A 23,309-nucleotide genomic window follows, 5' to 3' on the forward strand; every position below is an offset into this window, starting at 1 on the left:
TTCACACTCACATTCATACCTATGGACAATTTGGAGTCGCTAATTAACCTGGAATGTGGGAGGAAACCGGAGTACCCGGAAAAAACCCACGCATGCACAGGGAGAACATGCAAACTCCACACAGAGATGGCCGAGGGTGGAATTGAACCCGGGTCTCCTAGCTGTGAGGTCTGCGCGCTAACCACGCGATCACAATTCACAAAATGTTTGTATTTATTTGCAAAAAATCTCTCTTTTGGTAGTGGACTAGTGGAAAAAAAATGCATGCATGTTGAGAAATTTCACAAATCGCTAGCAGAAACTACAAGACAGATAATTATAAGCAGCTGGTGGAAAATCTTCTGAAGTCCTATGTCACTATGCCTGTCCTAAAGGTTGTAAAGTGTCATGGTGGAACACTCTCTGTTTGGATATAATTGATGTCCCACGCATGCACGGGGAGAACATGCAAACTCCACACAGAGATGGCCGAGGGTGGAATTGAACCCTGGTCTCCTAGCTGTGAGGTCTGCGCGCTAACCACTCATCCGCCGTGCAGCTCTGTATAAGCTTATGAGGGGAAAAATGTTAGATTTTTCACATAAAACAAGGCTGAAATTTGAAATATGTCTGCTATTTTAGTACTAAATATATTGTACATACAAAAATAACATTTAAAACAAAATAATAAAACTTTTGTCTTCATCAAGTACAGTGATACCCTGGAATCTAAACACCCTCACTGCCTGGACAATTATTGGAATACGACCAAAATATTGATGCAAAGTATGAATTTAAGCAAAGCATGCAATCTACTCCCATGATTCCATAATTATTCCACTGCCGCGTCATCTTTCCGATTCGTTCTTCCCAGCATGAAGTGCTGCTGAAGAGGAGTAAATGCCAAGCCGTCAGGAGAGAAGGTGTTAAGCCCTCCTCTTCGTCTCCTTCCTCCCCCACTTTCTCCTCACAGCTGCATCTACCTAATGAGGACTCATCCAGGACGGCTGCCAGCTAACGAGACGCGTCTTTCATGCGCGTTCGTGTTTGTCAAAGTCCATCTTTCACTTTCTGCCTCTTGCGGCCAAACTTTAGTGGAGCGCTTTGTCTTCCGAGCACACCTGTTGGCACATTTTTTCAGCTTCTGTTCAAAGCCGGCTCTCTCTCTTTTGATTTTTTTTTTTTAAACAACCTCATCACATTGTGCCGCTGATGGGTTTTATCAAGAGGATGTTTGACGTGTTAGCACTCGTGCTACGTCGCCGCTGCCAACATGTCATCATCATCATCACAGTGTAGAAATGCATTGCTTGTAATGAGTCTTCTACTTGGAAGCAGATTATTTTCTGCAAATATAATATTGTAATTTCTGCATTATAAGGCATAAGACAGGGGTCTCAAACACGCGGCCCACTAGTTTGAGGCCCCCGCCTTGATCTGAAAGTTTAATGTTAGTGCAACCCGCGCAAGTTTGATATGGATGCTGTATGGTATCATGTACCCAGAAAAAATTATTACGTTTGATTAATGTTCATGTTAAAGGTTAAATAACTGTTAATAGTTATCCTCCCTATCCGTGTGGAAGTGGTAAGTTTTTGGCTATTTAAGTTTAAAGGAAATAACTTGAAGGCTACAGTTTAGGTCGCTAGCTCTCTAGTTTGCGAGTTAGCATGTGTCTCAAGACCCTGCAGTTGCGCAATATGTTGTAAATAAAAAGAGTATAAATGTGACTATAGTCGTGTTTTGTCATGTCTACAGGGCTCTAATAATGCTTTGTTCATTTTAATCTGAAAAAAATCATTTGTCTACCCACCAACTATATGTGGTTTCTTAAGTTTTTATTATTTGCCGTTTTATTATTATTATTATATTTATTTATTTATTACTGATTTATTACTGATTTGATTGATTTTCTTTATTCTTGATTTGTTTATTTATTTTTCATCTTATTTTGTGCAGAAAAATAAAAATTAAGATATTTGAGAACAGTGGAATGTTTTATCAGAGCTTTTATTGTAGAAAATCAGAACCAAAGCACTGAAAAAGTTTGTATATTTTTCTGTTTTTAATAAATGCGTTTTTTTTAAGTTTGAGACGCCTGGCATAAGACATACAGTGTGTAGTGTACGCTTAATGTCCGGCACGCCGCCGCCACTGCCAAACAACATTGCGCCCATCTTGCCGCTACTGTGGAAAACCAAGTGAAGCGAATGAATGAGTGTTGCTAACAGCGTGAGATCAATGGACGAGGCGGTGGTCGGCTTAAAACGGCATCAAACATGATGTCTTCTATTGTAGAGTTACATCATCACCTCTTTATAAATACTACGTCTCAAGTAAGTTAAGTTGTATAAACGATTTTTTTCCTCTTCATATTTTGACTTCATTCTTTCAACACTACTGATAATTTTTCGTTTTTTTTATTATTTAAATGATGTTTCAAAAAACCAACCGCCACGGGCTACAAATGGCCTCCGGGCCCAACTTTGAACACCGCTGATTTATGAAGTAAAGCTTAATGAGCTTCACGCTTGTCCTCATCTCCACTCAGGAGCTGACTGATCACGAACCAACGTGTCATCCATCACCGACAACCACTTCCCTCGTATGTATGCTAATTAGCTTAGCTCAGGAACGTGAATGATGAAATTCGGCGAGGAAATATCGAATCTCTATGATATTAATATTTAAAGTGCTGCTGAGTCAGGCTTTGGTTTGGAGAATCAAGCAATGCATTAGTCATTGGGTAATTACATGGCAGCTGCGTGAATATTTACTGTCTGCAAAGATCATAAAAGGTGTTTAATGGCTGCTGGAGGACTTTCACTCTCTTGTTTATATGAGTAAAAAAAAAAGGAATTTTTTTTCAACATTCCCACTGGGAATGTGCTGATCACATCACCAAAAAAAAGTGAATAAATGCTTGTATTCAATCGAGCAAAGTTCCCTTAAGTGGGCTAATGATAGTAACATCAAGGTAAAGCGATAACTCATCACTTTGAGAAGCAATGGAAAGGATTCCAGGATCACATGAGATATCCATCATTGGAATATGACATCGTGTCAGTAATGCAAATTAACCTTAAAAGCAATCATCTCCGCTTGTGATTCAAATGGAAGCGGAGAAGTGGGTCACTGTGGACGTTTAACGAGCGCGGCCCCACCAAACCCACAGAAGCCTTTGGTGCCCGAGTACGGCTAATGAAAGTCTACTGCCTCCAGGCTGGATTTACCCAGGAGGACTTGAGTGCTTAAACACAAGCAGGCCTGCTCCAGTCCTCCGCAAGCCCGGCCCGTCTTCTCACTCATTAGCCCACCGAAATGCAAACGGGATCCGAGCTGACAGCTCTGAGCGCTCGGTTAGCAGGATTCCTCCCTGACAAATTGGCCCCCAGTGCACGACCGCACACTTGCACCGCTTTCCAGCGTGGATGCCAAAAACAACCGCAAAACATGCCAGGCCTCTGCTGCAAACTCTCTGACATCTGGGCACACAAACAGAGACAACAAGTTGGGACCTGGATGAACGTTTTAAAGTCTCAACACAATCCTGCTTGAGCTTGAGGTGGTTCAGATTTCCCAAGTCAAATTCTCCCAGGAGGAAATAATACAGATAGAAATACTCTGCTTACAGGAAAAGTTTTGAGAATGACACATTAACGCGTTCAATCCCGGCCATTTTTCAAAAGACAACCCCATCGCTACCGGCCATTGTGTCCAGAGTTTGTCCACAAAAGAAAAGGTGAGCACTACCATCAGTCCTGGGTCATGCCAACAGTAACAAAGTAACATTCCTAACTGTCCAAAAGTGTAAAAAGAAGTTAACCCTGGTAAACCACATGTCGGCAATGTTTTAGGTAACATTTTTAACTGTCGTACAAGTGTAAAAAGAAGTTAATCACAGTAAAATATATATAGTCATTGTTTCCATGTAACAAAGTAACATTCCTAACTGTCTAAAAGTATAAAAAGAAGTTAACCCTGGTAAACTGCATGTTGGCAATGTTTTAGGTAACATTTTTAACTGTCGTACAAGTGTAAAAAGAAGTTAATCACAGTAAAATATATATAGTCATTGTTTCCATGTAACAAAGTAACATTCCTAACTGTCTAAAAGTATAAAAAGAAGTTAACCCTGGTAAACTGCATGTTGGCAATGTTTTAGGTAACATTTTTAACTGTCGTACAAGTGTAAAAAGAAGTTAATCACAGTAAAATATATATAGTCATTGTTTCCATGTAACAAAGTAACATTCCTAACTGTCTAAAAGTATAAAAAGAAGTTAACCCTGGTAAACCGCATGTCGGCAATGTTTTAGGTAACATTTTTAACTGTCGTACAAGTGTAAAAAGAAGTTAATCACAGTAAAATATATATAGTCATTGTTTCCATGTAACAAAGTAACATTCCTAACTGTCTAAAAGTATAAAAAGAAGTTAACCCTGGTAAACCGCATGTCGGCAATGTTTTAGGTAACATTTTTAACTGTCGTACAAGTGTAAAAAGAAGTTAATCACAGTAAAATATATATAGTCATTGTTTCCATGTAACAAAGTAACATTCCTAACTGTCTAAAAGTATAAAAAGAAGTTAACCCTGGTAAACTGCATGTTGGCAATGTTTTAGGTAACATTTTTAACTGTCGTACAAGTGTAAAAAGAAGTTAATCACAGTAAAATATATATAGTCATTGTTTCCATGTAACAAAGTAACATTCCTAACTGTCCAAAAGTATAAAAAGAAGTTAACCCTGGTAAACCGCATGTCGGCAATGTTTTAGGTAACATTTTTAACTGTCGTACAAGTGTAAAAAGAAGTTAATCACAGTAAAATATATATAGTCATTGTTTCCATGTAACAAAGTAACATTCCTAACTGTCTAAAAGTATAAAAAGAAGTTAACCCTGGTAAACTGCATGTTGGCAATATTTTAGGTAACATTTTTAACTGTCGTACAAGTGTAAAAAGAAGTTAATCACAGTAAAATATATATATATATAGTAATTGTTTCCAAGTAACAAAGTAACATTCCTAACTGTCCAAAAGTGTAAAAAGAAGTTAACCCTGGTAAACCGCATGTCCACAATGTTTTCGGTAACATTTGTAACTGTTGTACATGTGTGAAAATAAGTTAATCACAGTAAAATATATATAGTCATTGTTTCTAAGTAACAAAGTAGCATTCCCAACTGTCTAAAAGTATAAAAAGGAGTTAATTCTGGTAACCGTATGTGGGCAATGTTTTAGGTAACATTTTTAACTGTCATACAAGTGTAAAAAGAAGTTAATCACAGTAAAATACGTATATATAGTCATTGTTTCTAAGTAATAAAGTAACATTCCTAACTGTCGAAAAGTGTAAAAAGGAGTTAATTCTGGGAAAGCACGTGTCGGCAATGTCTTTGGTTACATTTTTAACTGTTGTACAAGAGTAAAAGTGTAAAAAGAAGTTAATCACAGTAAAGTGTGTATAGGCATTGTTTCTAAGTAACAAAGTAACATTCCTAAAAGTGTAAAAAGAAGTAAACCCTGGTAAACCGTATGAGGGCAATGTTTTAGGTAACAATTTTAACTGTTGTACAAGTGTAAAGAGAAGTTAATCACAGTAAAATGCACATATGTACTGTTTCTGAATAACAAAGTAACATTCCTAACTGTCTAAAAGTGTAAAAAGAAGTAAACCCCAGTAAACTGTATGTGGGCAATGTTTTAGGACACATTTTTAACTGTCGTAAGTGTAAAGAGAAATTAACCCTGGTCGAATATATAACGGGAATGTCTGAAGTAACAACGTAACATTCTTAATTGTGATACAGGTGTAAAAATAAGTTAACCACAGTTAAATGTAAACTAACTTTGCTAACTGGTGATGGTGCTAATCCACTGACTTATGATGGTGTTTTTGGGGAGGTGGGAGACGCAAGTAGTGCTAACAAGCAAGTAGTGCCAACTATATTATTTTACATTATTTTAGTTTAGTCATATAATATACACACAAAAGCTTCTAGCATCCAGCAGTACCAGCTGGTATTGGGTTTGACATCCACATCCTGTCATTACTTCCACGTTAAAGCGTGTCTGATATCTCCCAATGAAACATGTTTGCGTTGTGAGATCATTTTGGAACTTGCCTGCGTCTTTGCCGCTCGACTGCCTTTAACGAATGTGCTACGCCTCAGCCGCTAAAAGAGCCACTCGGCTTTTGCACACCTCAGTAATAAAAGCGACCCAACCCGAAAGAAACCGCAACCGGAATCCAATTTAATACGAGTCGTCGAGTGTGATGCGTTTGCTGGCATTTGATTGATTTGACTGACACCTGTTAGCAAAACATTACAAATAATAGCATATAGGACAAGAATTGAGACCAACATAAACATTATTAAAAAGAAGAACAATGTGTATATTTTTTTAAATAAGCCCCCAAAACAATAAATAGTAATAAAAATCCAGCACGAGTCATGTTTTTTCAAAAATACATTAATTAATAAATCCTGTTGTTTGAATACAGCTTATTGTTTTCATTTTTAAGCATTGGCCAAATGAAGTAAAATATATACTATATATAAGGCTGATTGTTAACACTGATTGTGTGAGTCTATATTATGTCGTATATGTCTTATTTTCTCTTATTATGTCTACTAAATAGGGCAATACGAGTGTCAAGGTGACTATAGGGGTGTTACTTCATGTCTGGAGAGCTCTATAATGTGAATACATGTGTTGAGAAGGTTGTAAACAGATTATTTTTTGGCTTTGATTTATAAATAAAGAATCAAAACTCGTCTGCACGGCGGACGAGTGGTTAGCACGCAGACCTCACAGCTTGGAGACCAGGGTTCAATTCCACCCTCGGCATGTTCTCCCCGTGCATGCGTGGGTTTTCTCCGGGTACTCCGGTTTCCTCCCACATTCCAAAAACATGCTAGGTTAATTAACGACTCCAAATTGTCCATAGGTATGAATGTGAGTGTGAATGGTTGTTTGTCTATATGTGCCCTGTGATTGGCTGGCGACCAGTCCAGGGTGTACCCCGCCTCTCGCCCGAAGACAACTGGGGTAGGCTCCAGCGACCCTCGTGAAGAAAAGCGGTAGAAAATGAATGAATTAATCAAAACTATAAAATTGTTATCAAAGATCCATGGTAGTTTAACCAGCAATTATGATTGGTATCTAATCAATAGAACCCACTTAACCTTCATCCAATCATTGTGGCCTTTTTCCAAACACTTTCCAAGAAGGTCTTCTTCATCTGGTTCATAGTTCACAGTTCATAGCAGGAAACCAAGTTGTCCATTAAGTTGTATTTTATTAAAACCAGACTACTGCACTTCGCTAATACTGCCTTTTCCGTCTATTCTGTCATAGACATCGATACTCTCCCACGGGGAGGTAGAGGAGTGGGGTGTTCCCAGTCTAACGTGGAGCATATCCATCCCGCGGTGAAAACCTCTTTGGGATAGCCGTAATACTTTAAATAGTGTGTAGGATTGGGTGACTGTCGTGTGTATCAAGTCTCGCCATGTGTTAGGTGACATAATTCCTTGATTACCCGGACAGGTGCATTTTTTTTATATATATCGTTATATAAAAAAGCTGAACATATTGGTAGTCGTGAAGAAAAGTAGATATGATAGACAAGAAGGAGCTTGTCCAAGTTAAAAGGATGATGAGTGATTAAATAAACACTCCACAGATGTGGTTATGAATCATAATAAAAATGTCTCTATGGTTTATCTCATTGGTTTACCTTTGTGCTGCCATGCATGTCTTTACAAGCCCTTCTACCATCATAATTTTTTTTTAGTGGCACACTTGAGTGGGATATCCAGCTATTAAACTAATAAGCATCAGCAACCATTTGTAGTGATTCTGCATGTATGAAACCATTAGATCCAAGAGGAGACTATGGGCACAGAGCAAATCTGTTTAGCATGTAAGGGCATTTAGATCAACAATACTATCTGCCCCAATGGCTGGACGGGACACAAAAAATAAAAATAAAAATAAAAATAAAAATAAAAATAAAAATAAAAATAAAAATAAAAATAAAAATAAAAATAAAAATAAAAATAAAAATAAAAATAAAAATAAAAATAAAAATAAAAATAAAAATAAAAATAAAAATAAAAATAAAAATAAAAATAAAAATAAAAATAAAAATAAAAATAAAAATAATGCATGGCTAACCAAATGATTAGAAATGGTACCTGGTAGCACCTGCTGTTCACAATTTGATCATAAGTAGAGCCTCATATATGTCACATTTACTGATATATTATTATAATTATATATATTAATAATTATAATATAATATACAAACAATTATAATATTATTATTCATTCATTTTCTACCGCTTTTTCCTCACAAGGGTCACGGGGGGTGCTGGAACCTATCCCAGCTGTCTTCGGGCGAGAGGCGGGGTACACCCTGGACTGGTCGCCAGCCAATCACAGGGCACATATAGACAAACAACCATTCACACTCACATTCATACCTATGGACAATTTGGACTCACCAATTAACCTAGCATGTTTTTGGAATGCACGGGGAGAACATGCAATCTCCACACAGAGATGGCCGAGGGTGGGAATTGAACCCTGGTCTCCTAGCTGTGAGGTCTGCACGCTAACCACTAGACCGCCGTGCCGCTAATATTATCATTATTACTCTATATTATATTATTGAGCTATCATTGGTGTAAGCGAACAACATTAAATTCACAAGAGAAAAAGACAAAGCCAACGGGAGGCGGCAACTAAAGATGTGTAGTGAAGCCTGCTTTTTTTTTTTTTTACACATATTCGTCTCATGTTTGCTGCACATAAATGGTCTCTGAGGACACGTATTCCAGATCGACCATCATTAATAAGTCACTTACTGTATGCATAATAGATGAGCTTTAAACAGTCGGCATTGATTCACACATGACAGTGTTTTAAGTGAGTCCATGACATGTCTTGGTTGTGTCCTAATTCCCACCGCGGAAGCTCTGGGTTCGTATCACATCTGCCCTGAGGTGTCAAATGTATGCAGCTGTTCACGCATGGCCTACTCTCTTTCTCTCTCTCACTCACTCGCCATGCCGCCACCGCTGTCTAAAATTAGCCTAGGCAATGATGGCGCTCCGAAAGCATGAAATGTGCTGCACTGCTTTATGGCGGTCAAGCACATTAAGGAGCATTTATAGGACAAAGCCAAAGAAGGAGTCCAAACTCAGTGGAGATATTTTAATACAATCACCCCAATATAAAACATTTCAAGTGTCGGTGGATTTACTTGCAGTACATCACACAACCACAGGAGGGAGAGTGTGAAAACCACAGAGTGTCCTGCAGCCAGCAAGAAGAAGAAGAATTCATTCATTCATTGTCTACCGCTTATCCTCACGAGGGTGCTGGAGCCTATCCCAGCTGTCTTCGGGCAAGAGGCGGGGTACACCCTGGACTGGTGGCCAGCCAATCACAGGGCACATATAGACAAACAACCATTCACACTCACATTCATACCTATGGACAATTTGGAGTCGCCAATTAACCTAGCATGTTTTTGGAATGTGGGAGGAAACCGGAGTACCCGGAGAACATGCAAACTCCACACAGAAGATGGCAGAGGGTAGAATCCCTGATAACCCTGATAAACCGCATGTTGGCAATGTTTTAGGTAACATTTTTAAACTGTCGTACAAGTATAAAAAGAAGTTAATCACAGTAAAATGTATATATATATGCAGTGTTTCTCAATAACAAAGTAACATTCCTAACTGTCTAAAAGTGTAAAAAGAAGTTAACCCTACTAAACCACATGTCGGGAATGTTTTATGTGACATTTTTAACTGTTGTACAAGCGTAAAAGTGTAAAAAGAAGTTAATCATAGTAAAGTGTATATAGGCATTGTTTCTAAGTAACAAAGTAACATTCCTAAAAGTGTAAAAAGAAGTAAACCCAGGTAAACCGTATGCGGGCAATGTTTTAGGTAACATTTTTAACTGTTGTACGAGTGCAAAGAGAAGTTAATTACAGTAAAATGTACATATGCACTGTTTCTGAATAACAAAGTAACATTCCTAACTGTCTAAAAGTGTAAAAAGAAGTAAACCCCAGTAAACCGTATGTGGTCAATGTTTTAGGTCACATTTTAACTGTTGTAAGTGTAAAAGAAATTAACCATGCTCAAATGTATAACGAGAATGTCTGAGGTAACAACGTAACATTCTTAACTGTGATACAGGTGTAAAAATAAGTTAACCAGAGTTAAATGTAAAATAGCTTTGCTAATCGGTGATGGTGCTAATCCACTGACTTATGATGGTGTTTTTGGGGAGGTGGGAGACGCAAGCGAAACCGGAGTACCCGGAGAACATAAACTCCACACAGAGATGGCAGAAGGTGGAATCGAACTCGGGTCTCCTAGCTGTGTGGCCTGTGTACAAACCACTAAACCACCGTGCAGCCAGAAGAAGCATTGACATGTAATATTTACGATAGTCTAATCCTTCTTTTTGTAGGTTCCATGTTTATACAGTATAGCCATAGAACCCAATAATCTGTGTGCCTTGAAAGATCAGTCAAATGGACTAAAATGGATTGAATGAGTTAATAATGGGTAGTAATTAATTAGAGTGCATATTCATGAAAATATTTTGGTATAATTGCTATAATTTTCATCTGTTGTCTTATCTCAGGGACGTTCCCTTTACATTTTGTTGATGTCCAAGGAACTATTCCAATCTTTCAGCGTTCCGGCAGCAGCTCAGCTATCTATTTAGTCTATAGCCAACGCCTCCAGGCAGAAGGGGACACAGCTGCAGGATTCCTAAGAGCGGCGCTCAGGGTCAAGCGGCCCGTCAGCAAAGGTGCAAGGTGATTCCCACCGAGAGACAGAGTCGTTACGAGACGCTCTGAAACCCCTCTCTGATAGGAGGCGATGACATCTGCCAAGCAGCGCAGAAATGCCCTCCGGAGTCGCCGGCCAAGGTCAACTCCCGGACGGGAAGCGGAGCGCGGATTCCAGTTAGCAACCACACGAGCTGCGCTCCTCCTCGGGACAAGTGAACTCCTCATGAAAGCGATGCTTTGCTGGCGACCCGTCAAAATCCGACAAAGCTCCCTTTGTTAGATCTTTCACAAGATGATTTTGGAGAAAGGAAGATCAATAAAAACATGACTTGACATGCAGGCATGTTCTTAAATGATAAATGACTGCGGCACACCTTACATACTAAGACACACTAGATTATGCAATTTGCTCTCTCATTAGTGACTTTGCTGTATGGACTTAGGACTCCGAGCAGGTCAGAACGACGACAAAGAAGAAGAAGAAGTGATGGAGCCGCCATGTGACTGACAGCGACGGCAAGGAGAGGCAGGCTCATGTTTGGACTGCACCGGGACGACTGCCCTTCGCAACCTATTACCACCTTGACTGTGGTGGTTTGTTTTAAGTCTCCTGGTGTCACAGGTTGAGCACCCCACATACCATGCATTCATGCAGCCTGATGCCATTATTTTTTTTTACCCCCCCTTGCACACTAAAAATTGTGTGCAACTTCTGTTTGGGCCACTCGTTGCCTTGACAACAGCTAAACTGTATAAAAATGGTGGTCTATAAGAAAAGTGGGCGACCAGGAGTGCATACAACATTCATTCATTAATTTTCTACACCCTGGACTGGTGGCCAGCCAATCACAGGGCACATATAGACAAACAACCATTCACACTCACATTCATACCTATGGACAATTTGGAGTCGCTAATTAACCTAGCATGTTTTTGGAATGTGGGAGGAAACCGGAGTACCCGGAGAAAACCCACACATGCACGGGGAGAACATGCAAACTCCACACAGAGATGGCCGAGGGTGGAATCGAACTTGAGTCTCCTAGCTTTGAGGCCTGCACACTAACCACTCGACCTCTGTGCAACCCTTTTTCGACCATTCATTCATTTTCTACCGCTTTTCCTCATGGGGGTCGCGGGGGTGATGGGAGACTGGTGGCCAGCCAATCACAGGGCACATATAGACAAACAACCATTCACACTCACATTCATACCTATGGACAATTTGGAGTCGCTAATTAACCTAGCATGTTTTTGGAATGTGGGAGGAAACCGGAGTCCAGAGAACGCACACATGCCCGGGGAGAACATGCAAACTCCACACAGACATGGCCGAGGGTGGAATTGAACTCGAGTCTCCTAGCTGTGAGGCCTGCACACTAACCACTCGACCTCCGTGCAACCCTTTTTCGACCATTCATTCATTTTCTACCGCTTTTCCTCATGGGGGTCGCGGGGGTGCTGGGAGACTGGTGGCCAGCCAATCACAGGGCACATATAGACAAACAACCATTCACACTCACATTCATACCTATGGACAATTTGGAGTCGGCAATTAACCTAGCATGTTTTTGGAATGTGGGAGGAAACCGGAGTCCAGAGAACGCACACATGCACGGGGAGAACATGCAAACTCCACACAGACATGGCTGAGGGTGGAATTGAACTCGAGTCTCCTAGCTGTGAGGCCTGCACACTAACCACTCTCCACCGTGCAACCCATTTTTCAATCATTCAGTGTATCAAATGAAACAGCAAATCAAACAGTGGCAGGGCAAGTCTCTTGTTAAAAGAACTGCATTGATGGATTACTGTAAATGGAAGAAATCGAGTATTATATTAAAAATATTATGATACAACAAGTACATACTCTTCCCAGTACAAGGAGAACATTGTTGGGGTCATGTCTTATTTCCTTCACGGGTCGCTGTGTTCTGATTAAACGCGTCCTCAGCTCAATCAGGAAAATAATATCCTAAAAATCTCCGGTTATGTTATGTTTTTCCTCCTCTTGACAACATCAACACACTGAAGACAGGTAGGTCTATGTGCTCCACTCTATGGGCTCTATGAACGCTGGAGTGCTTTATTTGGCAAGGACTTGGCCGGCCTGCTATTTGTCTTTTTGGCACCAAAGCTCCCGCCCTCTACGGCAGTTTCCTAGGCAACAGGTACCTGGACAGGAAGACAGCTAGACAAAGTCGAGGAAAAACGGTGTACTGTAAATCCTCAGTTGTGATGCTGGGATAGGCTCCAGCTCACCTGCAACCGCAGTGAGGAACAGAAAACATATGCATGGATTTTATGCATGGACACCAACATTCCTGCATTGAGGACGTTGCGTACTCGTACTGTCATTGGGCAGCTTTGGATCTGAAGTGTGACAGTCGGCGTTCCTTTCATAGCGCTGACTGCGCTGACTCAGCATGACTGAACTTTTATAAATAGCCAGCAGGCAGTGTGCCGATGAGGAATCACAAACATACATTGTGTCGTTGTACACATAATACAATATGTTGCACTGCGCCTTTTGGTGGATTATTGCTTGAGCGTGGGCAGTTATTGTTGCCATCACGCCTCATTTCCGCTGACCTTGACTGTAAAAACAAACGGCACTAGCGGAAATATTCACCCTGCAGCCACAAGGGTTGGTCCATATGCTGGAAATAACACTTAGAAATGTTTTTCTTCATACATACAAAGACAAGAGCAATCAGACAGTGAAGCCATCACGGGAATGGCTAGCTTTCAGCATACCAGTTTATGGTGTACCCCGCCTCTCACCCGAACACAGCTGGGATAGGCTCCAGCACACCCTCATGAGGATAAACAAACTGAATGTTGGATTGCCTTGGACAATTTGGAGTCGCTAATTAACCTAGCATGTTTTTGGAATGTGGGAGGAAACCGGAGTACCCGGAGAAAACCCACGGGGAGAACATGCAAACTCCACACAGAGATGGCCGAGGGTGGGATTGAACTCGAGTCTCCTAGCTGTGAGGTCTGCGCGCTAACCACTCGCCCACCATGCAGCCAAATATTATACAAATTATTTAAATTAATTTATCATACCATAAGGTGCACCAAATTGTAAGTCGCAGACTCAATTACGGGTCCATTTCCGTACTACGCACATACATAAGGTGCATGCATTTTATCCAAGCGGAGACTGAGGGCAACAAGAAGAAACTTTGTGTTAATGTTGCTTGTTTTTTGCTGTGTATTCTTACACAGTAATAATAGCAAGCGAGGCAAAACTAATGTCTTTAAAGTAGCTTTCAGCATGCCAGTTTAGGGTGTACCCCGCCTCTCGCCCAAAGACAGCTCCAGCACCCCCCTCATGAGGATTGCCTTTAACAATTTGGAGTTGCTAATTAACCTAGCATGTTTTTGGAATGTGGGAGGAAACCGGAGTACCCAGAGAAAACCCACGCATGCACAGGGAGAACACGCAAACTCCACACAGAGATGGCCGAGGGTGGGATTGAACTCGGGTCTCCTAGCTGTGAGGCCTGTGTGCTAACCACTTGAACACCGTGCAGCCCAGAATACATGTACAGTATATGGCTAAATCTGTGTGAGTGAAAGTCTGTACATCTATAAAATCGGTCCAAATCATCAAAAATGGCCACTCCCAAGAGGGACGGTTTTTGCAAAATGGCTGGGATTGATTGAGAATTTTGTGTCAAATGTCTTTCTAAGATGAAGAATTAAGACTTAAGGTCAGTGGAGGGATCTACTGCAACTTTCACTTGATGAACCAGTCCATTAAGAGGTCTGCTACCCAAACTGGGAGCCACACAGTTAGCACAAATGCTACCAGACGTGGTCCTTCTCTACTACATGTCCTCCTCTGATGTTTCAATCCCAGTTCCTTGGCCACCCAAGACTTGGACACGCTCCAACTTCCAATCACTGCAAAGAAACAAATTTACATCTGGAACCCCCTCCGCATGTTCCCCCCACCGCCCCCGTCATTTCTCCAAGATGTCACCGGTTCCTACGTCTCAAACTGTGCTCCCAGTCACGTATGAATGAATGGCTGATGTTCTCATAACATAAAGCGATGCCGAGCGGGGGCCACCCACTCTTTCCTGTTTTTAAATCCCCCCCCCCCCCGCCATAAGCACGTGTTTGTCTGCATCGTAATCTAATGAATGCACAATATGCCTCTTTATCTTGAACCCTGCCCTCTCTATGCTTGGACCCCGTAGGGCCCGTGACCCCGCTCACCCCTGGCGCTCGGCCTAATCTCGTAATCTTTAGCGGAACAGCAGCCTCTGTGATCATTGGCCGGTCTGCAACGGCGCATACCTACTCGATGGAAGGGGAATATCTGGAAGGGAATCCGTATCTGCAGTCGGTTTTTGGTACTAATAAGATCTGGGGTCGGCGCTTTAGGGTGAGCTATAGGTAGCAGGGGAACATGGCCTTCTACGGGAACATGAAACCAGCCCACTTGACTCTAAAGACAACACTAATCTGAGATTAATCTCCAGATAGAACAAGTATTTGGCTTTATTTATGTGTAAGCCACTTTTACAGGGTTTCCCAAGCATGAAGGAGAACTTCTATAAATGGAAAAGACTAATTATGAAAGAGATTAATAGCATTGGACCCATTGTCCACTATTGATTGTTGAGTTAAATTAACAATGAATTAATCTACATGACTTAACCAGACAAGGAAAAACATCAACACAACCTCAGCCTTGAATGGGTGAATATCCATCTCTGAATGCTTTAGAATTAGAATTTGGATTTTAGAAAGGAAACTGCGCTGCTCCTGTTTGTGCAGATGCTGTAGGTGTGATTCCCAGGTCTAAGCACTTTTTTCCAGTATAAAAATGGCTAAATTAACTGGTAAAAGGCATTCAGATGATGCATTCAAAGACTTGTGATTTGTAATAATATTTGGTATTCTATATTGGAGACAAAGAACCAATGCTAACTGGGCCCATTTTATGTCTTGTTTTGTCCTATTATGTCTACGATATTGGATTATACAATTGTAAAGATGATTATAGAAGTGTTATTTTATGTATAGAGGGCTCCAATAATGAAAATTAAAAATAATAATTTTTACCAATAAATAATAAATAATAAATAATAAATAATAAATAATAAATAATAAATAATAAATAATAAATAATAAATAATAAATAATAAATAATAAATAATAAATAATAAATAATAAATAATAAATAATAAATAATAAATAATAAATAATAAATAATAAATAATAAATAATAATTGTTAACAATAAATGGTAAATAATAAATAATAAATAGTAAATAATAAACAATAAACAATAAACAATAAACAATAAACAATAAACAATAAACAATAAACAATAAACAATAAACAATAAACAATAAATAATAAATTATACATTATAAATTATACATTATACATTATACATTATAAATTAAATTATTATATAATTAAAAAAACATATTTACAAAGTTGTAAACAGGGTTTCTATGCTCTAAATGCAAAAAATATTCCATTCATAACTAAGGAATCCTACTCGGCAGGAATTGATTTATAACGGTCGGGTCTAGAACCAGTTATCCGTGATAAAAAATGAATTCTGAAATATGTTTTATGTGGATGCCGAGTGAGTCAGAGACAAGCTATACTCAGCTATAAACGGATCATGATGCCGTCAGAATGGTCGCCATGGTGACATTTCAGCCTTAAGCCAATTGACTCACTTATCAGTTAACTGCACCTTATCAGTTAACTGCTATTAATCGACTAAATGTATTATTTTATTTGTTTTACATTGACATCATGAGTCGGGTTTACGGTCTATAATCTCTCGTACGGTAAGCCATCTTTTAAAATCACTTTTATGTGTCAGATGCAAGGCCATCATTTAAACAAGCGAGTCAGCAAAATTGGCAACAATCTTGCTAAGCTTCAAATCTAATTGAAACAGGAAGTTGGAACCATGATGTCTTACATCAGGCTGCTGTTACTCCGTAAGAGGACGCCTCCATGAGGACCGGGGTTACAAGTGCATGTTGGGTTTTTATTTTTGGTTTATTAGACTCACGACTCACCAAAGGAGCTGTTTATAAACATTAAATGTAGAAACGAGCCACTCGTGCAAAACGGCGTGCACTTTGCAATAACATCACGGGAATGAATCAAATAGAAGAGGCTTTCGCTTTTAGAGTTTTAGCAGCAAAACCAAACAAAGCTTCTTTTTTTTTTTTTTAAGTGCAGCTGCAGTCGTCTTTCAAGCCGTTTCACTTAATAAGCATGAAACCTTATAGCCGCAGATGAACACGCCATGTGCAACGCTTGTTATTGTAATATAATCATCAGTGGCCCAGACCAAGGAAGGAAAAGGCTCACATTTATCACTGCAACGCATACAATTTACATTTTAAGAGTCAGGAAGCTTCAAATTTGGCTCCAAGTGATTTGGAGGAGCTGTGATATGAGCAGCTGCTTGCCGCCCATCAACTCCTGCTGAACATAACACAGCAGCCATTTCTAACAAGATGTTTGGACAACCTGATGAACGAGACGTGGATCCCGTCCAAGGGTGCCAGATTTCAGTCCAATTCGCTGGATCGATGGGCTACGACAAACTACATCGGTGATACTCAACTGGCGGCCCGCGGGCCAAATCATGCCGGTCATCATCATTCAGAACTTGGGAGAAGTCTTAAAAACAGCAGAATGTGCATTTTTTTCCACAGGTTTAAAAAAAAAAGCAAAGTAGTCCTGTCATATAGAGGATCTTTGACTAGGTTTGTTTTTGTGGTCAGTCCTAAAGCTCTTGTCCTAATAGATAATCTTTGCAGGACGCCCATTTCATATAGAGGATCTTTGATTCAGTTTTGCACAATGTCCAGCCATATAGATGATCTTTGGATGGAGTTTTTGCAGTGGGTTCTTAAAAACAGCAGAGCACACTTCATATAGAGGATCTTTGACTTGTTTTTTTGCAGTAGTTTGTTTCTCAACACAGCAGCGTGCTCCTTCCATAGAGGATCTTTGGCTGATTTACAGTAAGTTAAAGGATATTTAATGGCCATCATACGTATATAAAGGATCTTTGATGAACAAGCATTGTTTTTGCTGAAGATCATAAAAACAGCAGTGCTCCTGTCATAAAGATCCTTGTTGACTTATGTTTTTGTAGTTGGTCCTGATGCAGTGCACTCGTGCCATTTAGAGGATCTTTGACTTCTTTGCAATAGGTTCTTTAAAAAAGTGGTCCTGTATATAGCGGATCTTTGACTAGCATTGCTTCTGCTGTAGGTCCTAAAACAGCAGAGCACTCCTGTCATAAAGATGTGATCTTTGAATAGCATTGTTTTTGCTGTAGATACTTAAAAACAGCACAGCTCTCTGTCATATAGGGGATCTTTGACTAGCATTATTTTTGTAGTTCGTCCTAAAAACAGTGCTTACGTATATGTGCCTATATATAGATGATCTTTAACTAGAATTTTTGACAGTAGATTCTTCAAAAACAGTAGTGAGCTCCTGTCATAAAGACGATCTTTGACAAGCGTTTTTGCAGTCGGTCCTTAAAAAACAACAGAACCCTCCTGTCATACAAAGGATCTTTGACGAGTGTTTTTGCATTGGGTTCTTTGACTAGATACTGATGCACTCTAGTCCTGTAGGTGGGAGTAACGTATTATTATTATTCATTCATTCATGTTATACCGCTTATCCTCACAAGGGTCGCAGGAGTGCTGGAGCCTATCCCAGCGGTACACCCTGGACTGGTGGCCAGCCAATCACAGGGCACATATAGACAAACAACCATTCACACTCACATTCATACCTATGGACAATTTGGAGTCGCCAATTAACCTAGCATGTTTTTGGAATGTGGGAGGAAACCGGAATACCTGGAGAAAACCCACACATGCACGAGGAGAACATGCAAACTCCACACAGAGATGGCCGAGGGTGGAATCGAACTTGAGTCTCCTAGCTGTGAGGCCTGCACACTAACCACTCGACCTCCGTGCAACCCTTTTTCGACCATTCATTCATTCATTTTCTACCGCTTTTCCTCACGAGGGTCGCGGGGGGTGCTGGAGCCTATCCCAGCTGTCTTCGGGCGAGAGGCGGGGTACACCCTGGACTGGTGGCCAGCCAATCACAGGGCACATATAGACAAACAACCATTCACACTCACATTCATACCTATGGACAATTTGGAGTCGCCAACTAACCTAGCATGTTTTTTGGAATGTGGGAGGAAACTGGAGTACTCGGAAAAAAACCATGCATGCACGGGGAGAACATGCAAACTCCACACAGAGATGGCCGAGGGTGGAATTGAACTCGGGTCTCCTCGTTGTGAGGCCTGCGAGCAAACCACTCCTCCGCCGTGAAGCTGGAGTAACATATATCACAAAGAATGTAAACTTTCTTTGGTCCAGGTGGGCCACTGCCCCGGTTGGCCCCAATGCAAGCAGACTGTCACCCTGGTGTTATGTCTCCTTTATGTTCAAGTGTGCATCATCACATCATAAATGTCTCTTGACAATGCAAGAACAAACCAAACTACACATCAGAACCCAAAGTTCTACTGTGATGACTCTGACATATATTCTACTAATAAACAAATTACGAGTAACAGAAATGTAAGCTAATGATGGGTGGGTTGACCAACTCCAGGAGTACCAGCATGCCACTAATCTAAGGCATCAGCATCACTACCAAACACTATTCCGATATTTAACCACGCAGCCAAAGCAGTGAGCTGCACCTGAATGAAGCCTTGTATGTATTATCATCATCTTCACAGGCACCACACAACCCCCCTGTGGGGGCCAACATGGAATTTTCTGAGCCCACTCCGGTCAACTTTTACAAAGGTAATTTTGCACTTCCACATCCTGCAGCATGGGCACGTTTGAAGTGAATGAAACGCACCCATTCATTGCAGAAAACTCAAGCAAGATGTGCTTTTTAAGACGAAAAAAAAACGATTGGCTTGAAGCCCAGAAAGAATGAGCATTTGTGTGTGTGGGGGGGGGGGTGGCGGAACAAAAAGACAAACTGACCGTTTTGCTCCTTGACGCTTGGAAGGTGGAACTTGCTGACATGACTTGACTGAGCCTCCGGGACACTTTGTTGCAGGAGCGACGCGAGAAGGATGAGGAGTGATGGAAGGATCATTTGGATGAGTGGTGGGAGCGGGAGGACATGCAAGGTGGGAATGGGAGGCTTGGGGGATCAGCAGGGGCACCGGTGTTGCTGCTGCTGCTGCTGCTGCTGCTGCTGCTGCTGCTTCGGGCACGTCTGGGGCGCACGGACGCGCAGTAGAATCCACATAATCTTCACCATCAATCCGTCGGGAGCTGCGTGAAAAGTTGACGAAAACAAGTCAAGATGCGATAAAAACGAAAGAATTGGATGCCGGGCATGCAGCGGTGGAGTCAAAGTGGGTGAAAATGAGAAATAAAATAGTCCAGGGGTCAGTTGGCTCATGCGTAAAAGTGCACGTCAAAAAAGTCCGTCCACGGAAACAAAATCGGATGGCGTTGACTTGAAGTCCTGAGTCGTTGAGGGCTGCCTGTGCACGACTGGCCACTCAACAGGTGTCGTACATAAAAAAAGTTCAACTTCCGAGCCCACAAGGAGGAGAAGGAGGAGGAGGAGGAGGAGACCTGCAGGTTAACCCTTGCACTGCTGCGCCCTAGCGCTTCTGCTTCCAGATAAAAGTGTGATGGACATGATCCAAACATGACGCAAAGCTCTGATATCAATTACAATGGGAGAAAGGAATGCCGCCATGTTTGAAATGAGTCAGAAAGCACTCTAATACTGAGAGACAGGCGTGGTGCAGCAAATAACTTATTAAGTCTGAACACATGAACACACCCGCCTGGGACCCTGGTCAACATCTGATTTGTTTGGATGTGGCAACAATGGAAATAGAAATTACGCAATCCGGGCGCAAGATATCACATTTTAGCATTGTTGACTGTTTTAGAAAAAGATAAAACAACTAAATATAGTGGAACCTTGGTTAGCGTCATCAATCCCTTCCAGAGGTTTGACTCTAACCGAAACGTACTCTAACCCAATCCATTTTATTCATTCATTCATTCATTTTCTACCGCTTGTCCTCACAAGGGTGCTGCTGGAGCCTATCCCAGCTGTCTTCGAGCGAGAGGCGGTCGCCAGCCAATCACAGGGCACATATAGACAAACAACCATTCACACTCACATTCATACCTATGGACAATTTGGAGTCGCTAATTAACCTAGCATGTTTTTGGAATGTGGGAGGAAAACCGGAGTACCTGGAGAAAACCCATGCATGCACGAAGAGAACATGCAAACTCCACACAGAGATGGCCGAGGGTGGGATTGAACTTGGGTCTCCTAGCTGTGAGGCCTGCGCGCTAACCACTCAACCGCCGTGCAGCCCCAATCTATTTTAGCCACAAGAAATAATCAAAATCCAATGAATCCATTCAAGAAAGCCAAAAACTTTTTTCCACGGTGGTCGAGTGGTTAGCACACAGGCCTCACAGCTAGGAGACCCCAGTTCAATTCCACACTCGGCCATCTCTGTGTGGAGTTTGCATGTTCTCCCCGTCCGGTTTCCTCCCACATTCCAAAAACATGCTAGGTTAATTAGCGACTCCAAATTGTCCATAGGTATGAATGTGAGTGTGAATGGTCGTTTGTCTATATGTGCCCTGTGATTGGCTGGCCACCAGCCCCCACGACCCTCGTGAGGACAAGCGGTGGAAAATGCATGAATGAATAAAATGGATTGGGTTACAGTATGTTTTGGTTAGAGTCAGACCTTCTGGAAGGGATTGATGACGCTAACCAAGGTTCCACTATAGACAGCTGGGATAGGCTCCAGCACCTCGTGAGGATAAGCGGTATAGAAAATAAATTAATGTATGAATGAACATGGAAGTGGTCTTCATCGTCCCAGTAGGTCTCTCCCTTCTTTGCAACACCCCTTTTAGTGAGCAACACAACCACAGGGATAAAAGGAAGTTGTTCTTTCTTTTCTATTACAGCTTCATTGAATGTTTTTATGATTATATTTTATGTGTCCATCGTGGGAACCGAACCCGTGCATAGACCGAGGACCTCCTGTATGCGCCTTGGCTTCATAAAGGCTGGGAAACCCTGACCTAGCAATCTAATAGCTAGATCTGCTCACTCTTTAGGGAATGTTTATATCCTCACAGTCCAAATAAAGTATGAATCATCACACGAGGAACCGCTAGAAGATCTGCCCACAGGTCAGAAGCTCAGATGAAACGGATGTGTAGAAGCTCACGGGACGTTTTAGTACACTGTTTATCATTTCAGCCACAAAACGACTTTAGTGGCAGGAAACGTTTAAGAGCGTTTCAATTTGTCCTATCAAAGCACATATGCCTCACGCCGTGACGCGCTCCAACTGTTCCCAATTTCCTCACTCCTTCGGCTCGCCGGTGTTGTACCTCATTAGCTGGCTTTCATCGTATCGTTGGCTCAAAAGTCCACGGCGGTCCTGCACAGACACAACAATCCACGTGGAGATGGGGGCCATATTGAAGCTATTGAGGCATGATGTAATGTTGCAAACTCAGTCCAAAGTATTTCGGAAAGTACCACTGTGAAGACGGCCAAGGGAGGATAAAGGGAGGACAATTCCCACTCCCACAGCCTGGTGGGGGGGCAGGAAGGATGGATGGAGTGCTCAACGTATCCACTAGATGGCACTTTGATGAGCATTGAATACCTTTCCCATACCACCTCTCCCTGTCCTTTCAGTACAGTCTTGGGTACTACGAATTCTGCCTAGCAACAAGAGGGCATGCATGCATTGAATATGAACCTACAGGCTGTATGATGCTGACAGCTTCACACTGTAACTTTATTTGTACTTACATAGAAAAGGTGTTTTACAAAGCTAATCAAAGATTGATCAGCGCATCGGAATGAACTGTGTTTGATGTTCTAGTGTTTGATGCCCGTAATGCAACAAACAATTAAGTAAAAAAAAAGCATGCATGTTTCCACCCGTCTTACTTGACTGCACTCCAGTACACAGGTAACCTGGAGGTACACGTTGAAGAACCCACAGAGGGTATTTCATACGTGTAGAGAGGCCTCCCTTGCCACTGGCTTCTCTTCAGGCCACGGCCTTTTGTGTGAAAACCGGGATCGCATTCCAGCCCTGCCAAGACCCGCAACACATGTCAGCACTTCACCGCTGTGGAATCCCTCCCTCTCTCTCTCTTTCTCTCGCTCTTGCTCTCTCGTTCCCATTTGCACACTCTCATGCGGAGCTCCAGGTTTGGTCTGCTGGAGTATTTGGTCTGGACGCTCGTGTTTGATTGCCGCTTTCACGGTGGTCCGCAAGACGCACAGGCTTTGATGCAAAGACGTATAATAAACAAGAGGAAATTAGAAACAAGGCCGAGCTTTCGGGGTCACGGACAGAGGAGGCACGGTAGGCCAGCGGGGGCAGACTTTAAGGGAA

The 23,309-nt window shown here is 41.5% G+C and overlaps 1 protein-coding gene across 1 annotated transcript in view; it reads right to left on the reverse strand.

The window, feature by feature from the left end:
* Positions 1-20,475, reverse strand: part of pdgfc (platelet derived growth factor c) — a 45,978-nt gene extending 25,503 nt beyond the window's left edge. The window contains exon 1 of the mRNA XM_058062074.2: positions 19,870-20,475. Within this exon, the coding sequence (XP_057918057.2) occupies positions 19,870-19,984 (115 nt within the window). The 5' untranslated portion in view covers positions 19,985-20,475. The remainder of the gene's footprint in view (positions 1-19,869) is intronic.
* Positions 20,476-23,309: the final 2,834 nt, after the last annotated feature.

The sequence above is a fragment of the Doryrhamphus excisus genome, linkage group LG23, assembly GCF_037039965.1.
Source record: "Doryrhamphus excisus strain RoL-2023G ecotype Guam linkage group LG23, RoL_Dexc_Guam_v1.1, whole genome shotgun sequence".
Taxonomy (NCBI): Eukaryota; Metazoa; Chordata; class Actinopteri; order Syngnathiformes; family Syngnathidae; genus Doryrhamphus; species Doryrhamphus excisus.